General features: G+C 42.5%; 1 protein-coding gene across 3 annotated transcripts in view; it reads right to left on the bottom strand.

Annotated features, from left to right (window-relative positions):
• PGGT1B (protein geranylgeranyltransferase type I subunit beta) overlaps positions 1-21,438 on the bottom strand; it is a 73,942-nt gene extending 52,504 nt beyond the window's left edge. The window contains exons 1-3 of one of the 3 annotated variants that reach the window (XM_073344734.1): positions 21,249-21,314; positions 17,969-18,127; positions 14,595-14,713 (exon numbers count right to left, since the gene is read on the bottom strand). In XM_073344734.1, coding sequence (XP_073200835.1) covers positions 14,595-14,713; positions 17,969-17,979 — 130 coding nt within the window. In that variant the 5' untranslated portion in view covers positions 17,980-18,127; positions 21,249-21,314. Of the gene's footprint in view, positions 1-14,594; positions 14,714-17,968; positions 18,128-21,248 lie in introns of all 3 variants that reach the window. The other 2 variants (XM_073344735.1, XM_073344733.1) reach the window with 2 other exon arrangements.
• Positions 21,439-21,639: the final 201 nt, after the last annotated feature.

Raw genomic sequence — 21,639 nt, forward strand, 5'->3', positions numbered from 1 at the left:
AGGATAAAGAAGGTGCTTGGGGGAGGCCATGGGGAAGTAGCCCAGGGAGTTGTAGCTGTCACGCAGTTGTTACAGAAGACACTGTAGACAGCTACAATCCACAGGGCCCTGGCCTAGAACCCGGAGTAGAGGGTGGGCCCGGGTTCCCCCCATCTTCCCCAACTCCCTATTTTATATAAGAGGAGTTGACCTGGACTGGGAGTCCCACCAGAGGGGAAGGTCTCTGGACTGTCCCCCAACCCACTAGGTAGGCCAGCAGAGACTGCAGGGATTGTTCTCCTTTTCCCCATGCTGGCCAGTGATGAAGTTAGCTGAGCGAATGGCAGGTTTGAGCCACCAGCAAAAGTGGCCAAACTGAGGGCTGCCATGAACCTCTGAAGTGAGCAAATCCGCCAATAAGCGCAGGATCCACCGAGGCAGAGGAGAAACTGTCAGTTGAGTAGAGTTGTTTTTTCTTGTATGTGGTGTTGGATATGTGATAGGAGAGGGAGATCTGCGAAGTTCAGGTCTTCAAGGGATGAGAAGGATGTCTAATGCCTCTTGCAGGGTTGTCCTTAGGATTTATGGGGCCCTACGCAGTATTATTAAACTGGTGCCCCTATGCCTCTATTCAGTTTTCTTACTGCATTAGGCTTAGACTTGCGTGTTTTATTTTATTTTGCTTGGTAATTCACTTTGTTCTGTTATTACTTGGAACCACTTAAATCCTACTTTTTGTGTTTAATATAAATCATTTTTTACTTATTAACCCAGAGTATGTATTAACATCGGGGGGGGGGAGGGGTGTCAAACAGCTATGCATTTCTCTCTATCAGTGTTATAGAAGGCAAACAATTTATGAGTTTACCCTGTATAAAGCTTACACAGGGTAAAACGGATTTACTGGGCTTTGGACCCCAATGGGAGTTGGGTATCTGAGTGCTGGAGACAGAAGCACATCTTAAGCTGCTTTCAGTTAAGCCTGCAGCTTGTGGGGGATGTGGTTCAGACCTGGATCTGTGTTTGCAGCAGGCAAGCGTGTCTGGCTCAAACCAGGCAGGGCACTGAAATCCCATGGTGGCAGGGAAACCAGGCTCAGAGGTAGTCTACACACATCAAGTAGCAGTCCCAAAGGGGGTTTCTGTGACCCAACCCGTCACAGTGAGTATTTGCTTCAGGTTGGGGGACTGTTTGTAAGCGAGGACTGGCCTGTCTCCCAAGGTCTGTGAGAGTGAGGGACCATCCTTCAGGATAGGTTGTAGATCCTTGATGATGTACTGGAGAGGTTTTAGTTGGGGGCTGTAGGTGACAGCTAGTGGCGCTCTGTTACTTTCTTCGTTGGGCCTCTCCTGTAGTACGTGACTTCTGGGTACCCTTCTGGATCTGTCAGTCTGTTTCTTCACTTCACCAAGTGGGTATTGTAGTTTTAAGAACACTTGATAGAGATCCTGTAGGTATTTGTCTCTGTCTGAGAGATCGGAGCAAATGCGGTTGTATCTTAGAGCTTCGCTGTAGACAATAGATCGTGTGATGTGGTCTGGACGAAAGCTGGAGGCATGTAGGTAGGAATAGCGGTCAGTAGGTTTTCCGTATAGGGTGGTGATTATGTGACCATCGCTTATTAGCACTGTAGTGTCCAGGAAGTAGATCTCTTGCGTGGACTGGTCCAGGCTGAGGTTGATGGTGGGATGGAAATCGTTGAAATCCTGGAGGAATTCCTCAAGGGCCTCGTTCCCCTGGGTCCATATGATGAAGTCATCAATGTAGTGCAAGTAAGAGCACTAGGGGAGGAGAGCTAAGGAAGTGTTGTTCTAAGTCAGCCATAAAAAATGTTGGCATACTGTGGGGCCATGTGGGTACCCACAGCAGTCCTGCTGACTTGAAGGTATAAATTTTCCTCCTTTGATATTCACACCTTGTCAACTGTTGAGAATAGGCCACTTCCACCTTAATTGAATTGGCCTTGTTAGCACTGACCCCTCACTTGGTAAGGCAACTCCCATCTTTTCATGTGCTGTAATATTTATACTGATTACTGTATTTTTCATTCCATGCATCTGATGAAGTGGGTCTTAGCCCATGAAAGCTTATGCCCAAATAAATTTGTGAGTCTCTAAGGTGCCACAAGGACTCCTCGTTGTTTTTGCTGATACAGGCTAACACGGCTGCCACTCTAAAGTGTTAAAGGGACTTTTTGGAGAGAAGGAGGGGGGAGGGGGATGTGTTGTGAATGTTTTGTTCCTGGAAAAAACAGATCAAGATAGAAGAAGCAGTTGTGAATGTCTGAAGCAGTTGTACCCTTCCCAAAATTCCAGGGGATAAACCTTGAAGAAGCTAGACAGACATGCCTATAGTTTATCGTTTTAAGACCTTTCCCCTCAGATTCTAAATAAATACTTTTCTTTAAGAAGGCAGTCTGGTCACTGGATACTACTGATCTTTGCTTCCAGAGGAGCAAGTAATGAACATTACGAGATGACATCTCAAAGTCCCTTCCAGTCCTACACTTCTATAATTACTTCAGCAGCCCTGAGTTAATCAGTTAGCACTTGGGATCACAGCCTAGGTCTCAGTCTGAGAGTGGGAAGATCAAGAGATTCCACCCTGAGACAGCTTGATGTCTGAGACCTGAATGAAGCTGCACTTAGAGACCAGGAGGGGTCAGTGATGCAGTTACCCTGCGACAACTAAAACAAAGAAAACGTGGTTTTAAAAATAAATTCATTTTTAGAGTCCCCAATTTCCATCTCCCTTTCAGTACTTTTAACCGTCAGGGAATGCATTTCAGATTCCTTTCTTACACTATTTTGGTGTTTGACATCAGAAACAGAATCCTGAACCCAGTATCTAATCAATTAAAAAAAGCTGCTACTAGACTGACTTATTTTTGGATGTTTATTTTAGTGAGTCTTCTGGTCAACTAGACCTATACTAGGCGAGAGTTTTGGTATTTCCTGGCTGGCAGCATAGAGGTAATGCCCTCACTCCCTGGGAAGGGAGCACAGCACTCTACTGGTCCTCACACAAGACTAAGGAATTCCAAAGGGAGACATCTTGTCATCCTAAGTAAAAGGGCTATTTGTATTTCATCCCAATATGTGAATACTTCCAAGAGTTGCATCACTATATTGCAATTAGACAGTGATATTCCAAGTGGCAGTTCCAGAGTTTAAAAATAGAAGGTTTTAAGCTGACAGAGGAAGTGATAAAAAGGAAGTGAAAACAACTAACTTTTAGCTGGGCAATTCTGGCATGAAGAAGTCAGACCAAAATATTTATACATCTTTTACATATAGACAGAGCACTGGTAGAGCTTTCCTTCTGGCTAGACGTTCCCTAGGCTGTTGTATTTGGAGCCCATCTCACAGGGCTCTGAGTGCTCTTTAAGACTCCTGAATCTGAACAGAGTCAAGGCACTGCCCCTGAATTGGGGTGTCTAGGCACACACTTGGAGCGCAGCCTTGGTTTAGCACCCTCTATTGAGAACCGAGACAACATGGTCCAACTGCCTAGCCCCTTGGACTAGCGCTGACCTCTCAGGTTCCCCCATAGCTTCCACACTCTCTCCCAGAACTTCAGCTGTGTGGATGCACTGGGTTTGCAGTTTAACTCATCAGGGGCATGTGACAGTAAAAACAAACAAACAGACACAGGCTTTGCATTCAATTCTAAACACTATTTACTTTTTATTAAGCAGCATGAGAAATGCATATATCAAGACAAAAATAAACATTTATTTTCCCTGTCTCAGTTTCCTCACCACTCTGAAAAGTTCTTTGGGCTTGGGCAGACACCTCTGGGATGTCCAGGATCCTTCTCCTCAGAAATAAGGAGCCTCTTTCCCTCTCTAGTTCACCTAGCTTTCTCTGATCTCGGCTGGTCTCACAGTTAGCCTGGACTCCACTGCTACCAAACTAACTCTCTGTTCCTCTCTTCTACTCCAAGCTTCCTGTGTCTTGCTCTGTGCATCCCTTGAATGTGTGTGTTCCCCTCTAAAAACCTGTTTTTTCTGTTCTGCTGGTGATTTTCCACTCTCCACTTCTCTGCATAGAATCTTGGTCAAACTGGTTTCCCCACTCAGATAACCCTCTTACTACTCCCATTATTCGGTCAAACCTTAACTGTTAAGGGTAATGACTTTCCATTGCCCCATGTCTGGTAGTACATGCTATAGCCCACTCAGCAAATGATGGAATTCCTCTGTGGATGTGGAATCTGATACAACAATTCCACAACAATCAGAATTCAGGTAACATACATAAGGTTAGAACTGTGTCAGCTATTTTTAGTAAAAGTCTCAGACAGATCACAGGCAACAAACAAAAATTCACGGATGCCTGTGACCTGAGACTTTTACTAAAAATAATGGGTGGTGGGAGGCTGACTGAAGCGCAGATGCAGGGAAGATAGCCCAAGCCCTGCTGCGTGGGGAGTGGAGAGAAGTGTCCAGTACCCATTGCCGTGAAACCCAAGGAGAATCTGTGACTTCCATGAGAATCTTATAGTTAATCATACGTAGACAGATTCCTCAAACCGTCACGACCCAACAATAAATCCTTGAAGAGAGGTTCACACAGCAAATCTGACAAAGATACAAACATGAAACACCACTTCTCTCTGAATTTCTAGCCTACTATAACTAAGGGCATGTCTAAGACAAACAAGTCAATCTAGGTTACATTGATTTACAACCACCAGAGCAATTACTGAAGTGGCTGATGGTCGCACCACTCTCCTTCTCCCACTGGTGCATGTCCTCACCAAGAGTACTTCCACCAACTGAGGTGGGGCAACGTGGTGGGTTAAGAGTCAGGGCGCTTAGCTCCATATAGCTCCCTGCCAGGACTCCAGCAGCCTGCCCAGGTTCTCAGCTCCCCACTCCGGGGGGGTGGGAAAAGAGGAGCTGCCCAGGACTCCTCACCTTTCTGAGCAGGGAGCCTCAGGGCAGCAGCCTGGCTGGGATCGGGGAAGCCATAGGCAGCCAGGATCTAGCTGCCTGGCTCTTCTGTCAATTTCATGGCTCCAACATGGCAGCTGTGAAATTGACAACAGCTAACCGCCAAAGTAAGTAACAGTACCCTGTTGCCTTAACTACATCAAGGCCTTGTCTACACTGTCTCTTTACAGCGCTGCAACTTTATTACTCAGGGGTGTGAAAAAACACCCCGCTACCCCCCAGTGCTGCAAGTTTCAGCGCTGTGAAGTGGCAGTGTAGACAGTGCACCAGCAGTGGGAGCCAGCTGTAGGGTGCCAGTGGTGGGAGCTACTCCCCTCCTGGAGGCAGTTTTTTTTTGCTTTTGTTTTTTAAAATAGTGCTGGGAGAGCGCTCTCCCATGCCTCTCGTGGAGGAGTTATGTAGATGTAGTAGGGCACTGACATTAGCAGGACAAGGCTGTAATGTGTACACTGACATAATTAGGTCGATGTAAGCCTAATTGTGTAGTGTAGACCAGGCCTAAAAGTAACAAGGAGACTGCTAAACTGGAATAGACAATTTTTTTTTTTTTTGGTATTTTCCAGTGTATGCATATAATTCTTTCTATAGAAAGTCTTCTGCTATTTTGTTACTGATCAGTTGTACTTTCTTCTTATGCAGTAGCTTGGTGGCGTTCCACAAGAGCTCGACCACTCTCCCTTGATGTTAATAAAGGTGTTGGCAAGAAGGAGACAGAAATATTCCCTTTTTTAAAAAAAAATGATTTTTAAAAATAAAACAAATCCAGACACTATTTAAGAGCAAGCTATCAGACACAGGATTTCTGGGAGCTTAAATTGATAACTTTGTTAGACACTTGTAACCCTTCTGCCTGTCAGAGTTGGCAGCAACAAGGGCCGGGTTCAGTATCTAGGGGTTCCGTTCCAATAACACAATGCAAAACTGGCTCGAGCCCCCACCCAGCGACCTGGGACAAATACATACCACCCCCGCTGGGCGCCTTGTGGCATTATATTGGGGAACCACCAACAACAGGATTCATAACACGACCCATGAGCAAAAAACCCACCCCAAGCAAATTGGGGCATGTCCTTTCCCTTTGGTTCTTGAGTCCAGCAACCCAAAATCATCCGAAGTCTCTCTGTCCCTGGTCAGGGCAGCCCCAGAGTTTGAAAGTTCATCTGAGAGCTTTACCTCCCAACCTGGGTGGAGATTTGTGGGGGGGGGGGAGGGAAGGTGGAGGTTTAAGGGCCACCTTACGTAGTCCAAAGCTGATGGCCCCACCTCTCCATGGGGCTCCGCTCTTCCAGCCGCCCCATGAGCTGCTCTAGGCATCCAACAAACCGCTCTGCTCCACAAGCTGCTCTGCTCACCATCCCGCAAATTGCTCTGCTCGCCGTCCCACAAACTGCTCCACAATGTATCTTCAGGCTCCCCCACTACCTAACACAACACTCAGTGATTTCAGCTTAGTAAGTTTAGCTCTTTTGTGATTTCAGCTTGTAGTAGGGGAGTCTCAGTGCTGGTGCACCATTAGCCCAAAGTGAGCTCAGCAGCCTGTAACTAGACTCCTAATGGAATCAAAATTAGCTCTAATATTCCACAGTGGAGAGAGGAGGATGTATGTAAGGCCCTCACCAAGGGGCCCATGCCACCAAGTATTAATACCTGTCCCCAGCCTCTCTCAATTCACAGTTTTGGAACCCATGTCCCTTGCCTAGCAAGTGCTACTTAGTTAATGGCGAGTCCCTCCATCATAACAAAAGGCCAAGTACAGTTCCACTGTCCTTGATTCCCATAATCAGGGTAATACCAATGTATTCTTCCTGCCCCAATAACAGAGACACTCGGGATCCCATAGCAGCCAAAGTGACCATTTGGGCAGCTATGGCCTCATTCTAGGCAGGGTGGGTGTGCCTATGCAAATGATATCGGCCCCTGAAGTTCTTTGCCACATCTCACCACCAGATGTCAAGGTGGAGCTCATCCTGACTCTGTTTACACACTAAAAATCATGGTCTTAATAAAAAAAAACACCTAGATTTATAGCTTATTACAACTGTCTGTAACTCATTAATCCCTCCTTTTTGTCCTATGAACAGGGATGTGAAAGTGACCTTCAATGGTCTAAGAATATGGGCTAACTACTTACACTAAACTGTTAAATTTTGTATTTAGCTGTGACAAGGAGTACCTTTCCCAGACCTGAAGAAGAGCTCTGTGCACCCTGAAAGCTCTCTCAACAAACAGAAGTTGGTCCAATAAAAAAATATTTCTTCATCCACCTTCTGATTTTAGTCTTTTTTTTTTTTAAAATGTGTTGACAGTGGCACAAGGAAATGCTATTACCTTGAGTCTTTAAATATGTGAAAGGACTCTAGCAAGCTGCATGTTGTCAGCTGAAACATTTAATTTAAATGTAGTTATGAAATAGCACCATCTAGTGTTAATTTTTGGTTTTAATAGTATGAATGCCTATTGAAAGTTTAAAGCATCAACTAATATGCAACAAGTCATCAAAATGAAGTTCATAACCACTCACTGTTCCAGTTATAAGTGTTCCAGTTATAAACAATCATAACAAAAAAGACAGCTGGAAAAAGTCTTATCTTCTGCTCAGGTGAAAGGGATAAGTCAAAATTATTCCCCTCCCTGAACCAATCTCCCCTTCCCCCGCAGGGGAGTCAAACTCTTGCCTTGGAAAAGGCCAGATTGTGTTTTAAATTGTGGGCCAAGTCTACAAATGCAGGGACACACTAACCCTGAGCCACACCAGAACTCCCACCAGTGACAATGGGAGCTTTACACAAAGATCTGATGAAAAAAGCCTCCGTGTAGTAACTAAACTGTTAGTCATTATGAAACTGTTGCACTAAGCATCATACAGTGAAAACCTGATACAGGGCACCTTTACCACCACTTTTTCTGCCTTTTGTTGCCATTTGTGCATGCAATTACCTCTTTTGTTTGTATAACTGTGGTAACAGCACATGCTAATTAAAAACACCTTAACTTATCTGAAAAAGCCACACAACTTGGAAATCTGCTACTTAACACACCCCACTGAAATGAACAGAGTAGTTCTCACTGAACTGTTTGAGACTCAGGGCACATCTAAGCAACATCAACTATTGCGACACAACTATGGCGCTGCAGCTGTGCCACTCTACCGCTCCAGAGCGGACACTTCCTACAGCGACAGGAGTTTTTTCCATTTATGTAGGTAATCTGCCTCTCCGACAAGTGGTAGCTAGGTTGACCTAACTGGGTCACTGAGGGCATGCAAATTTTTCACACCTCTGAGCTATGCAGCTAAGTCGAACTAAGTTTTAGATCTAAACGAGGCCTGAGACAGCACTACACAGTCTTCCAGTTGTGAACTAATCTTTGCACGCCTAAGGGTTAGAATCTGTTTAAGGTTCTGAAGAACAATCATTTGTTTGAGTCAATCATGTATCCAGATATATACTTCAAGTGGGCTAGATCTAACCCTCTGTTGTGGCTTGGATGTGAGTAGTCAAAGCGACTACCGGTTAGGCAACTGAACCGTAAACATAAAAGCAGAATTCTTAGTTGTAAGTATGACTTCAAACATATTCAATTATATTTTTCTGTTTCTTCAGTGCCGGAACTAAGAACGTGGATCATTGTAACAAAACTTAGGGCATGGCTACACTGGAAACTTCAAAGCGCTGTCACAGGAACACTCCCGCTGCAACGCTTTGAAGTACAAGTGTGGTCGCGCGTGAGTGCTGGGAGAGAGTTCTCCCAGCACTCCTGGTAATCCACCTCCATGAGGGGATTAGCTCAAAGCGCTGTCTACACTAGCGATTTAAAGAGCTCAGACTTGCTGTGCTTGGGGTGGGTGATTTTTCACACTCTTGAGCCAGCAACTTAGAGCACTATAAAAAATGTAAGTGTAGCCAAGACCTAAATTAAAAGTATGACAGCATATAGGCTCAGAAACTGAGCTTTTACCTCACATTATAGGATCTTTATTCTCCCCTCAACACAAAAAAACCCCCACCCCCCAAAACACACCTTCAATGGGGAAGGAAAGTCATCTCCTCTATGGTTTAGTCTATACCAGAAAGTGTTTGTTGGAATAGCTATACTCGCAAACCTGCTTAGCATAGGCTTTTGCAAGTATAGCTTACTCCAGTTCCCCGAACAAAATAATTACACCCCTAACATTATTATACCAGCAAAAAGTTTCTAGTGTATACCTGGTCTAGGTCACTTTCAAATCCAGCAGAATTTTGAAGAGATCAAATGTTCTTACCATTGGATCTGTGGCATTCATCTATGATGGATATTAACCCACCACAGGAAGGGTGGGTTTAAAATCAGGGGGCTATAAGTACACCGTAGCTAGCAACAGGTGCAAAGCACCTTTCCCCACTATACATAGGGATGTGCACAGGTCTCCCTGCATCCATCCTAATTGCTTTCTTCTTTTGGAAACTTCCAACATCCAACAAGATCAAGGAAGAAATTAATAAAATGAAGACTTTATTCAAGGCAATTCAGAAACAGGTGGGACACAGTCCAGGTTCTGTTTAACTGCCCTGGGCAGTAAGAGGAAACCGAGGGAGGCCAAGGCCACTCCACTCTCACAGTGGAGCACAAGGAGGCACAGGACACAGCTGCAGCTCCCCTGAACACTGCTATGCAAAAGATTCTGAGTTGGGGGCGGGGGTGTGTGGAAAGGGAGCCAGGACACACATGAACCTACAATAGGATACACATACTCAATTTCTTAAAAAAAAACCCCACCACATCTGAAAGTGAAATTGGACCATTATGAGCTTCAACTTCCGTTAGTGTTTCCATAAGGCTACTGTTAACTATACATTTGCTTTTATACTAATTTCTATTAAGGAACTGAAATGTTACATAACTTTCAAGGGTGGTAGCCCTGGGTGTTGAGGCTCTCCAAACAGACACAGGACCTTTTCTTTAAGAAGGCAGAGTGAATGCCATGAACCACACAAGAAGTGCACCATTAGTCTGTAATGAACACCGCTAATTATTAAATAAATATGTTCACAAGAAAGCGGAATAATTACAAAGTATTGCTGAAATGGCAGCTTGGTACAGACAAGCTTAAGTGGGCACAGGAGTTCTACCTATTTTTTCCCAATTAGAAAATTCTAGTGGCACATTTTTAGAAATTGCTGCATGTATGCAACCAAAACACAACCAAAGTGAAGAGCCACAGTCCAAATTAAAATATAATACCATGATCTATTTTCACAGATCCTTCATATATAGAACCAAAACCCCTTTAATACAAAACAGAGTGCAACATAAGAATGATCCCACTGGATCAGACCAAAGGGCCATCTAGCTCAGTATCCTGTCATCCAACAGTAGCCAATCCCAGATGCTTCAGAGGGAATGAACAGAACAAGTAATCAAGTGATCCATTCCAACAACCATTCCCAGCTTCTGCCAAACAGAGGCTAGGGAAACCATTCCTCCTGATCCTGGCTAATAGCGATTGATGGTCCTATCCTCCATGAATTTATCTATTTCTTTTTTGAACCCTGTTCAGAGGCCCTCATTCAGGAAGGTGAAAATGGTACGTAAGCAGGAAACAGCTGAAATTGAAACTAGTGAAGAGACAAACATCAAGGTCAAGACTAAGACTTAAGTCAACCTTACAGTAATGTTACCATTCCAGAAAACATAATAATGTTCATTTAGCACGCAAAAATGTTTTAAAAAATTGTCTTTCCCATAAAAAGTGGGAGGCATCAATTTATTCAGTGACAAAGTCCTCGCAATGGGACATTATTTCTACGAAACCAAGCGATTGTCCGAGACGTTCTTTTATATGATGCATTTTGGTTTAGCAGCTTGATAGGTTTTCACTCTAATTAGACAGGTGTATTTGATTATTTTCAGAACAAATCTGCTCTGTTTTACTCAAAAAGTAGCTACTTCATTAAAAAGGCAGTTTAAAATTCATAAGGAAAAATATATTAGTTCATAGGGGTGACACTACATCTGAGTTATAAGACTGGACCAACAGGGAAAAGGATGGGCCATCAAAACAGTGGTCAGAACTCTGCTAAAGGAAGAGATGGGAGCTGAGCTACACTGTATGCATCTGGGACTAAGGACCAGGAATTATTTTTATTTATTAAGCAGCAGGAACATTAATTCCATCACAGAATTCTAGTAAACAGATCAATGAAGATAAAATAATTAGAATTCTATCCCCATTATTCAGCCACCCATTTATTCTGTATTTCATAATACAATTTAACTAGCTGAAATGTACTGAAAATTATGAGTCATTTCAAAATTTGAAGAGCTGCCAATTTAGCTGGTATTTTTAAAACGGCTCCAGTTTTTCCTTTCTGGACACTCACTGATACCAATATCCAATCTGTTACTATTATTTACAATTTTAATCCACCTACTTCATTATCCAGAAAAGTAGCCTTATAGATAAGTGTGACTTCTTACAATGTTTCCCAAAAGAGCAATATTTCATTTACAGCCATGCCTTTTATATGCCAAACACTTTTCAAATGCTCAACGACAGCCCCAGCTCCAAGAAACTCACAATCAAAGGACAAATGAAAGCAGATACAGGAAAACACAAAAATAGGTGATCTATACACAGTTAAGATTCCTGCTCTCAGTGAATTGAAGTGAGATTTACATGGCCCACACAGAAAAGCTCAAGAGGTTGCACTATGCAGTGGGAGGCCTCAAGGAAGAAGGTACAGAGGTGACCGTGCTAGAGGTTCACAAATGGTGGACAAGGCTGAGAATAGGAGCTGTGTGCAGGGAACAGATAGGAAGCTTGACTAGGGAGGGGAAGAGTTCTGTAAAGCTCTGAAGGTGGCAACAGGAAGCTTAAATTTGATGTGCTAGCAGATGAGAAGTCAGTGGAGAAATTCAAAGAGGAAAGTTACAGGATCCAGTTAACAGACAAGGAAGCAGAGCTTAGCAGCTGTATTTTGTACAAATGTGCGTATTTGAGATGCCAGAGAGAATGAACCACAGTAGCCAAGGTGAAAGAACAAGAGCCTGAATGGGAGATTTCATTGCGGGAATGGAAAGGACAGATGCTGGAGGTGTTGAGGGGCAGGATTTTGATAAGGCCTGGATATGTGGGGCAAAGGAAAAGGAGGAGTCAAACAATTTTGATATTTGGGACTGGGTGACAAGTTAAGATAGTAGTATTCTTGACAATCAGAGGGAAGATAAGGAATTCTGTTTTGTTAGTGTTAAAATGACAAGACATCAAGATGAGGGATTGGATGGAAATGTTACTGGTGAAGAGACAGATTTGTGACTCATCAGCATAGAAATGCATTGCCGCAGATGTGTTTTTTGCTAACTGCTCATTCCCATAGACCATTATGGGCTTTAAGTTGAAAAAGCTTTACATATTGTGCTACTGCATCAAAGGCAGCCTTATTAGCAACCCTTAAAACTGAACAACTGGAGTTGGTGTCTGGCCATTCTTAGAAGGCCCCTGACTCTGGCATTCTCCTTTGACTAAAAAAGGCCAGAATCTGCAGAGCTAGAGAGCACACTACAGGTCTATCTATTCTCACAACTGTTATGAGGGAGCTGACTTTTCATCTATGAGTTTTCAGATCTAATTTAAGGGATCGACAGACTGTCAGTATGGTGTATGCTTACCGAAAGGATGTATGTGTGCTTAGTGACAAGTGACAGGAGCATTATCATCATTTTAAAAATAAAAAGAAAAGGAGTACTTGTGGCACCCGAAAGCTTATGCTCAAATAAATTGGTTAGTCTCTAAGGTGCAAAAGTACTCCTTTTCTTTTTGCGAACACAGACTAACACGGCTGTTACTCTGAAACTTTTAAAAATAAGATAAGCTGCTGGAGGATACACTAGATAAGGGTCTAAAAACTACTCTGCCCAAAATCCTGAATCTACTAGACAGTCCTGGAATAGGGCCAAAAACATCTGCTAGACCAAATGACAACCATAGGTCATATGGTTCATGAACTGCCAGAGTGAGGAACAAATGCTTTATACCAGTGGAAAACTGGGAATCAGTTATTTTGCCTCTGTTAAGAAAGTCAATTTTTTTAAAAAAAACCTTCAGTTTTTTGTCAAAATTGTTTTTAGAGAAGAGAGTTAAATTTGGCTATATGAAAAGACTAGACAATACATTAGAGATTAATATTTTATTCTATTTGTAGGATGTATTCTATTCTAAAAAGAATGTAAGAAACAGTTGACATTATTGATAGTCTGGATTGATAAATAAAACCATGGAAAGATTTATCAAATAGTTTAGAAGGCAGAGTGGCAGAGTAATACTTGCAACTCATATGCTTTCTACCCAAGCAATCAAAAAAGGTAGATATCATCCCCCTTTTTTATGGATGGAAACACTGATCAGCAACATTAACTTGCTTGCACAAGACTACAATGTGAGCAAGTATTAGAGCCTGCAAAGGAACCTAGGTCTGCTGTCTCCCACTTTCTTGTCACTAAACCACATTGCCTCACAACCTTGTGTCCATAGTTGTGCCTTTGGGAACTTCCAATTGAGTCTCTAAATATTTTCACTTTTCATACATATATGGAAGTTGATCCTGCAGATCTTAACACATAAAGAGTTCAAATCTCCCTCAATTACAAAGCTGTAATGACCAGTAGGTCAATGTGTTATAGGCATTAACTGAGGGCAGTAATAGAACCCAAGAATAACCCTGGCACTTGGGTCTCCACTATCTTGCAAACTCTGTAGTTATTCACACATGTGCAAAGTAAGCATAAGGTGAGTGTAACACTACAGTTCATTTCATGCTCACTTTGCACATATACACAATGGCTAAATATCATAAAGCATTTGACAGGTTAACAGTCCTCACGGTCATGAAAATGTAATTGGATTGCCTGCTATTCCCTGGGATACAGCAACAGTACGGTTCATTCTAAAAATATTAGAACAGGTAATTTAGCTATCCTACCTCCAAGAACTAGACTTTTTTTTAAGTGCAAGGTAATATGCTTGTCCCATTTTGTACCCGAACCCTCCACTCCCCATTTTCAACAGCTGCTATCTTTCATTTCCCATTATTGCTCCACTGCTTCCTTACCTGTAGCTACCTGACCTGTAGCTGCTTCGGTGTTGCTAACATTAATTATAACTATGTTGGCAGCTAAATCAGTACAATCACTAACAAGTACCACTCCTGCATGTGATGTACACATCTCTTTCATAGAAGTAGCCTGCAAACTCTTTAAAGGAGACACCTGCAGTTGGTTCAAGTATGAAAAGAGCACACGATAAGCCATCATACTTTATTGATTAGGAAACCTTACAAGCCACACAGAACAAATTGTTCTGCCCCACTGTTAATGGTAGAGTTTACCAAAATTTTACTTGTTCATATCTTCAAAGTCATTTCATGGCTTCAACTGAAATAGGTGAAAAAAGTTAAAACTATTGGATTCTTCTGAAAAGTCAGGTGAAAGAGGCTTTAAAAAAAAACCTCAACTTTTATTTGAAGTTAATGGGAGTTGCAGGTACTCAGCACCTCTGGTTCTGAGTCACATTGGTTTTCTGTGAAAAAACTGTGCACTATTCCCAAGGGCTAGAAGCAACATAAAGGTGTTAATGTCAACAATAAAAAAAAAGAAAAGAAAAAAAAGCTAAAAACTCACTCACTGTCTTCTGTGGGGAGGACCTGCAGGGAATAAATCCATTCTATTATATCATCTTTGTTCACCACATCTAAGGAATCCAACATATCCAGACCAGAGAGTGCGAAAAATGCAATTGTCAACCTAAAAGAAAAAGATACGACTTTCACTTCCCACCATAAATTTCACACTGGAGGTTAACAAAATTTAATACAAAAAATGAAAAAAAAAATAAACCTCAACTTTCTGATCTTGAGGAGTGAGACGCATTAAGTACAGTATAGCTTCTACATAAGGAACTTTACCTGCAACAGTGTTTTAAAATTTACTTATTTCTATACTCTTGAATGAGGCTCTTCATTACATGAATCACATTTCCTTTGGTATGATTAATGAAGTGCCATATATTTAAGTATTTGCACTGGAAAGAAAAGTGAATCAAACATACTAGCTTGCTAGTGGCAAGCCAAGCCTCTGAGGACATGTCTCCGCTGCAATGACACCCGCAACTCAGGTTGACCTGGGTCTCTGCCAACTGACTCGGGCTTGCAGGGCTCGGGTTAAGGAGCTGTTTAATTGCAGTGTAGATGTTTGGTCTCAGGCTGCAGCCCAAGCTCTGGGACCCTCCAGCTTCCCAGCATCCTAGAGCCCAGGCTCAAGCATGAGCCTAAACAGGTCTACACAGCAATTAAACAGCCCCTTAGCCTGAGCCAGCTGGCATGGACCAGCCATGGGGTTTTTAATTGCAGTTTAGACATACCTTTAGAGCAGCGGTGTCCAATAGAAATTTGATGCTAGCCACACTTGTGGTTTTGAGTTTTTCTTATTAGCCATAATTCAATAGCCCATTAGCCACATGTGGCTAGTGGTGAAGGTATTGGACACTGTTGCCTTAGAGGCTTGTCACAAGCACATAGACTGAGAATTGTTAAGGACAGCTAATGGACATTAGGGTAAGAGGAATGGAAGGAACACAAATCAAACAAAACCATTATTCAAAAAGGTTCCTGGGAATAAGGAGGTAGAAATGAGACAAGAATGTAATGGGTACTCTTTTACCTCAAGTACAAAGCCAGCCCCTGTGAACACGCACATATATATTCTTTCTAAAGCCGCAGGAGTTTTGGTAACAGAGCATAGCAGTGTCACACTCATATTTCTGAGCTGTGCTCAGACAAGACTTTCTTCCGTGTAATATCTTAGATAGGTCACATTGCTAAAACGTGCCTTTTCTCAAAGAGTGCCGCATGTGACAGTACTGTATCTTTGCTCGTCATGAAATATCAAGCACGGAATACCATACATCCACATTAGTACAAATACATAAGATGTCTGAGGTAAATCAAGCGAAAGCTAATTTGGGAACAATGATGATTCTATGGTAGTGTCAAAAACACATCCAAATATAGAGATATAACAGCAGGCTGCCCACCGAAAACTCTTCCATGGAGCCAAATGGCCTTTTTAATTAGAGAGCTGCAAAGTTCTTTGAGCAGCACAAGATTAACCCTTCAAGGCTTCTTACAGTGGTACCTTCAGATGATTATATCTGTGCCACCACTCTAGTCTTTGTGAACAGTATCACAGCAAAAACATTTTGAGTCAACAAAATGGAAAGCTGATCTATAGACTTCATTTACAGCATCCCATTTTGGCACAAACATCAAATTGGCAATATTATGAAATAGTGTGTGATGGTTGTTTCACCTGCCACTTCAGGTACTGCATAAATTTCAATTTATAGTCAAGTGTCAAACATATATTTGACACATTTGCCTCCACACTGAAATCTATGAAGTCAGGAGGCTCGTACAAATGAAGGGGTCCAACAGATGTACTGATTTGGAGTCCCCTGCTTTCTTTTTCTTTTTTTAAAAATCAAGCCTCAGTCTGAAGTTAGAGAAAAAGGTCCATACTGATTACCAAAAGACTCAGAACTCCTGGTCCTCAGGTATGGACAGAGGATATATTTTTCAAGTACAATTCAAAAACCTTTTTAAAATGACTATTTGAGATGTTGAACAAGCAACACAGGAAAAGTACCATGATGTATCACAAACTTCAAGTAGACTTGACTCAAGGGACAGAAGATCTTATGGTCTTCTCCTTGTAAAAGAGCTCTGCAAGCACTTACAGCACTGAGTGTGATGGTAAGAATTACATTACTAAACTATCACTAAAGTTACCATTGCTATTGCAGCACAGAATAGCTAGAGAGAATTAGATATTCTCTCCATTTATTCTAGTTGTTCAGGATACCGCTGCTTTTAATTAAGTTGAAAATTTAAACCTGAAAATACCAATAAACCCCAAAAGTTGGTAGAATACCTAAAAATATGTTACAAACTGATAATAAGTTAAATCAGTTGAAGTTATTTCAACATCATGCCCCAGCACTCGCTTAATCAAAAATATTGCGGACAGACTCCATGCAAGTTTCAACACAACTCCGCTAATACACCCCAAACATGGTTTACCAAACCTTGCTATTTTAGATGCCCAACTGTGCAATGTTTTGGTGACATCAATAAATGTCTAGTGAGCACTAGCTTTAAGAGCTTCAAACTCATTTTCACTTTTGACCTGCACTGGTATTTCAATGCAGAGATCAAAGACTACTTCACTAATCTATTGCACAATTTATATAATTAATGAAATGTATGGTAGGAAGGGAGAAAAAGGACAATGTCTAAATCTGTCTTCCAGATAGTTGCAAATACTGGGAAATTCAAGTGTAAAAGTATAACTAGGCAGGCCAAAAAAAGAATTTGAAGAACTAACAAAAGATTAAAAAAAAAGTTACTGTTAGTTAAGTACATCAGAAGCAGGAAACCTGCCAATTAGTGGGGCCACTGGATGACTGAGGTGCTAAAAAGAGCATTAAAGGAAGATAAGGCCATTGAGGAGAAGCTAAATGAATTTTTGCATCAGCCTTCACTGCAGAGGATGTGTGAGGGAGATTCCTACACCTGAGCCATTCTTTTTAGTGAACAAACCTGTGGAACTGTCCCAGATTGAGATGACAAAAGAAGAGGTTTTAGATCAATCTGATAAATTAAATAGTAATAAATCACCAGCACCAGATGGTATTCACCCACAAGTTCTGAAGGAACTCAAAAATGAAAATCGCAGCACAACTGCCTATAGTATGTAACCTATCATTTAAATTAGCTTCTGTTCCAGATGTCTGGAGGATGGCTAATGTGACACCAATTTTTTAAAAAGGGTTCCGAGGCAACCCTGGCAATTAAAGGCCGGTAACCCTAACTTCAGTAGCAGGCAAACGGGTTGAAACTATAGTAAAGAACAGAATTATTAGACACATCGATGAACACGATTTGTTGGGGGAGGGGGGGGAAAGAGTCAACACAGCTTTTGTAAAGGGAAATCATGACTCACCAAACCACCATAATTCTCTGAGACAGTCAAACAAATATGTGGACAAGGGTGATCCAATGCATATAGTGCACAAGCCTTTGAGAAGATCCCTCACCAAAGCCTCTTAAGCAAACTAAGCAATCACGGGATAAGAGGGCAGGTCCTCTCATGGATCAGTAACTGGTTAAAAGACAGGAAAAACAAAGGGTATGTTTTCAGAATGGAGAGAGGTAAACAGTGGTGTCCCCCAGGAATCTGTACTGGGACCAGTGCTGTTCAACATACTCAAATGATCTAGAAAAAGGGATAAAGAGTGAGGTGATAAAGTTTGCACTCTTTACAAAATTACTCAAGATAGTACAAAGCAGTCTGTGAAGGGTTACAAAGGGATCTCACAAAACTGGGCGATGGGGTGACCAAATGGCAAATGAAACTCAATGTTGATAAATGCAAAGTAATTCTTATAGGAAAACATAATACCACCTTTACACACAAAATGATGGGGTATAAATTAGCCGTTACAACTCAAGAAAGAGATCCTGGAGTCATCATAGATAGTTTTCTGAAAACATCCACTCAATGTGCAGCAGCAGTCCAAAAAAGCTAACAATGTTAGAAATATCTATCCCTTTCCTCATGTTTATGACAGTGAGTATAATAACGCCACTAGATAAATCCATGGTACGCCCACACCTTGAATACTGCGTGCAGTTCCTGTCCCCCATCTCAAAAAAGATGTTGGAAATGGAAAAGGTACAGAGAAAAGCAACAAAAAATGATTAGGGGTATGGAACAGTTTCTATATAAGGAAAGATTAAAAAGACTGGAACTATTCAGCTTGGAAAAGAGACGACTAAGGGGAGATATGATAGAGGTCTATAAAATCATGAATGGTGTGGAGAAATTGAATAAGGAAGTGGTATTTACCCCTTTCACGTAACACAAAAACAAAAGATCACACAATGAAATTAATAGCAGCTTTAAAATGAACAAAAGGAACTACTTCACACAACGCACAGGTCAATCTGTGGAACTCATTGCTAGGGGATGTTGTGAAGATCAAAAGTATAGTGGTCAAAAAAGAATTATGCAAGTTCATGGAGGATAGGTCCATCAAAGGCTATTAGCCAAGACAGTCCAGGATGCAACCCCATGCTCTGGGTGTCCCTAAGCACCTGACTGCCAGATCCTGGGACTGGACAAAAGGGAATAATTGCCTTGTCCTGTTCATTCCCTCTGAAGCATCTGGCATTGACCACCGTTGGAAGACAGAATACTGGGCTACATGAACCACTGTTCTGACCCAGTATGGTCTTTCGTATGTTCTTATGAAATACAACGTAAGGAATAAACCACCCTATATGGGCCCCAAAGTGATAGATGTGACTTATTATGTCTGTTCCATCTCTAGGTAGGACTTCATGAATATTTCACCCTTTTGTCACGTACCCATAGATCACTGTATGTCTTGGATTAAAAAATGAAATAAAAATTCTCTTATCTGCTCTCAAGCTCCCACAGGCATTTTACCTTCCTGTCTTTTCCCTCCTATTTGTTTATTTGGGGTTTTCCCTATGAGCAGAAGTTCTGTGGATCTTCTTTGCTGCCAGAGTGGGTAAACTTTAAAAGTTTTTTTTAAAATAAACTTGTTTTAAATTTATGATAAATTATGTTACAGTCTAAACTTGCTTGTTCACATCATTTAAATAAAATAAAAACTAATATGCTGAAACTCAACCTTTATGAGTTAATGGCTGCTTTTTATATTCAGAGTCAGGGAGAAACACCTTTAACTTCTGACACTAAGCCTTATAAATAGCACAGTATGTCACCTACTACATTAAACAGTTAAATAATTTCCACTCTTTATAATGGAGTGAATGATAGTATTTACCCTTCCCCCACACCCAAAATATCAGTACTTTCAGCCAGTACAGAACAACTTTTGCCTTCTTTATTTTTGATATCAGGTTAGCAAAATGCTTGAAGCCATTCATCAAAGTAACCTAGAATTGTTCAGAGTGTAATTTCTAATGTGGATTTAAACAATTAAAGTAGGGGGGAAAATCTAATAATTTTAATTAACTCAGTTAATACAAAAGTTAAAAATCTTGGCTTTGGGCATTTTAAATAGGATTCCAATTTCCATCCAAATGCAGCTTGGAATTAGTCATGATCAAAAAGTTAGGTATCTAGTAAATAAGAAATACATCATCCACCAGTTTCCACCATAGTACTTAATTTCTGCATTTTGTACCTGAATAATGTACATTGAGCTCTCCAGTTACTTTAACAGATGTACAAGTATAGTGCATTCTCCTGGTTAGCAAAAAGAATGATCAAAACTAGGGCAATGACTATATTCAGTTGTAAATATAACTGACATCTTAATGGCTACATCAACCAATGAGATTTCATTTTCTCAAGATTCAAAGTACACGTGGAAAACAAAACTCAGATTATAATTTAAATTATTGCTTTAAAACAAGTGACTTAATTAATCCAACCTGCATGCCTGCTGACCTTAAGTACACACAGCAGGGAGGAGCTCCTTCCAGTGTGAGGAGAACAGCCACAAGGACTGGAAGGATCACCTACTTACCTTTCTCTTAGCTACTTTTGTCCCAGATGGCCTTAGGAGGATATAAACTGCAGCCCTGACTACACTAGTATTTGCAAATGCTCTCACATCGCTGCTCTAACACTCGTAGGAATACTAGTTTAGAAAGAGCAATAGTATTTTAGCACAGTGACATCCAAACTTTCATGATCAGAAAACATTTTGGTAGGAACAGGTATGCCCTACGTACACCCCCCTCCCGCCCGCGATTACTAGCAGCAGGGCAGCTGCACTGGCGATCGTGCAACTGCGGCCGTTTTCCCACCACAGGCTGGCGCGGCCACCCGCAGGAGGGAAAGAGCAGCTCAACGCACGCTACCCAGAGCCCCCGCACGAGCTGTCCCTGAGCAGCAGGAGCTGCGAACCGCCTGTCCGGTACCCGCGCGCTAACGGGATCAGGTGCGAGCGGCTGCGCTGAGGCCTGCCCGGAAGCTGGACGCGTGGAAACTAGATCCAGAGACTGTGTCACAGACCAGACCCCAGCGCTAGGGCCTCAGAGTGGCCGAGACGCGAGCGGGCCGGACCCCCCGTCCGCGAGTCGGCTACGACCAGAATCCGACCTGGAGGCGCCTCGATGTGACGGGCCCTAGGACAGCTCCAACGGCCCCCCCCTCAGCCCCGCACGCACTCCCCCCACTTTGCGGCCCTCTCCCTCCAGCGCCTTCCCAACCGGGCCGGTACCTGCTAGTCTCCAGGGACGAGTATCTCTCGGGCAGGATCTGCAGGCAGCGCTGGAAGAAGCGCACGTGCCGCTCCTTCAGGAAATCCAACCGCTCCTCATCCCCAATGCCCGGATCCTCCTCTGGCGCCGCCATCTTATCCGCCCTCCCCACCCTGGCAGCCACCCGGCGCGCACAATCTGTGTCACCAGCCACATCCGGCGCGAGCAACGCGCGATGGCTCACGTGATCTCGAGGGTAACGTGGTCTTCGTGACTCAAGGACGCAACACTGACGGCCCGGGCCGCAAGCTGGCTAGCTGGTTTTGGAGGCGTGGCCAGAACGTGACTTGCCACGTGCCTGCCCGCTGTGGTCCATTCAGGCGCCCAAGCGAAGTAGAGCCACTTCTCCTG

This window comes from Lepidochelys kempii, chromosome 5 (genome assembly GCF_965140265.1).
Source record: "Lepidochelys kempii isolate rLepKem1 chromosome 5, rLepKem1.hap2, whole genome shotgun sequence".
NCBI lineage: Eukaryota > Metazoa > Chordata > Testudines > Cheloniidae > Lepidochelys > Lepidochelys kempii.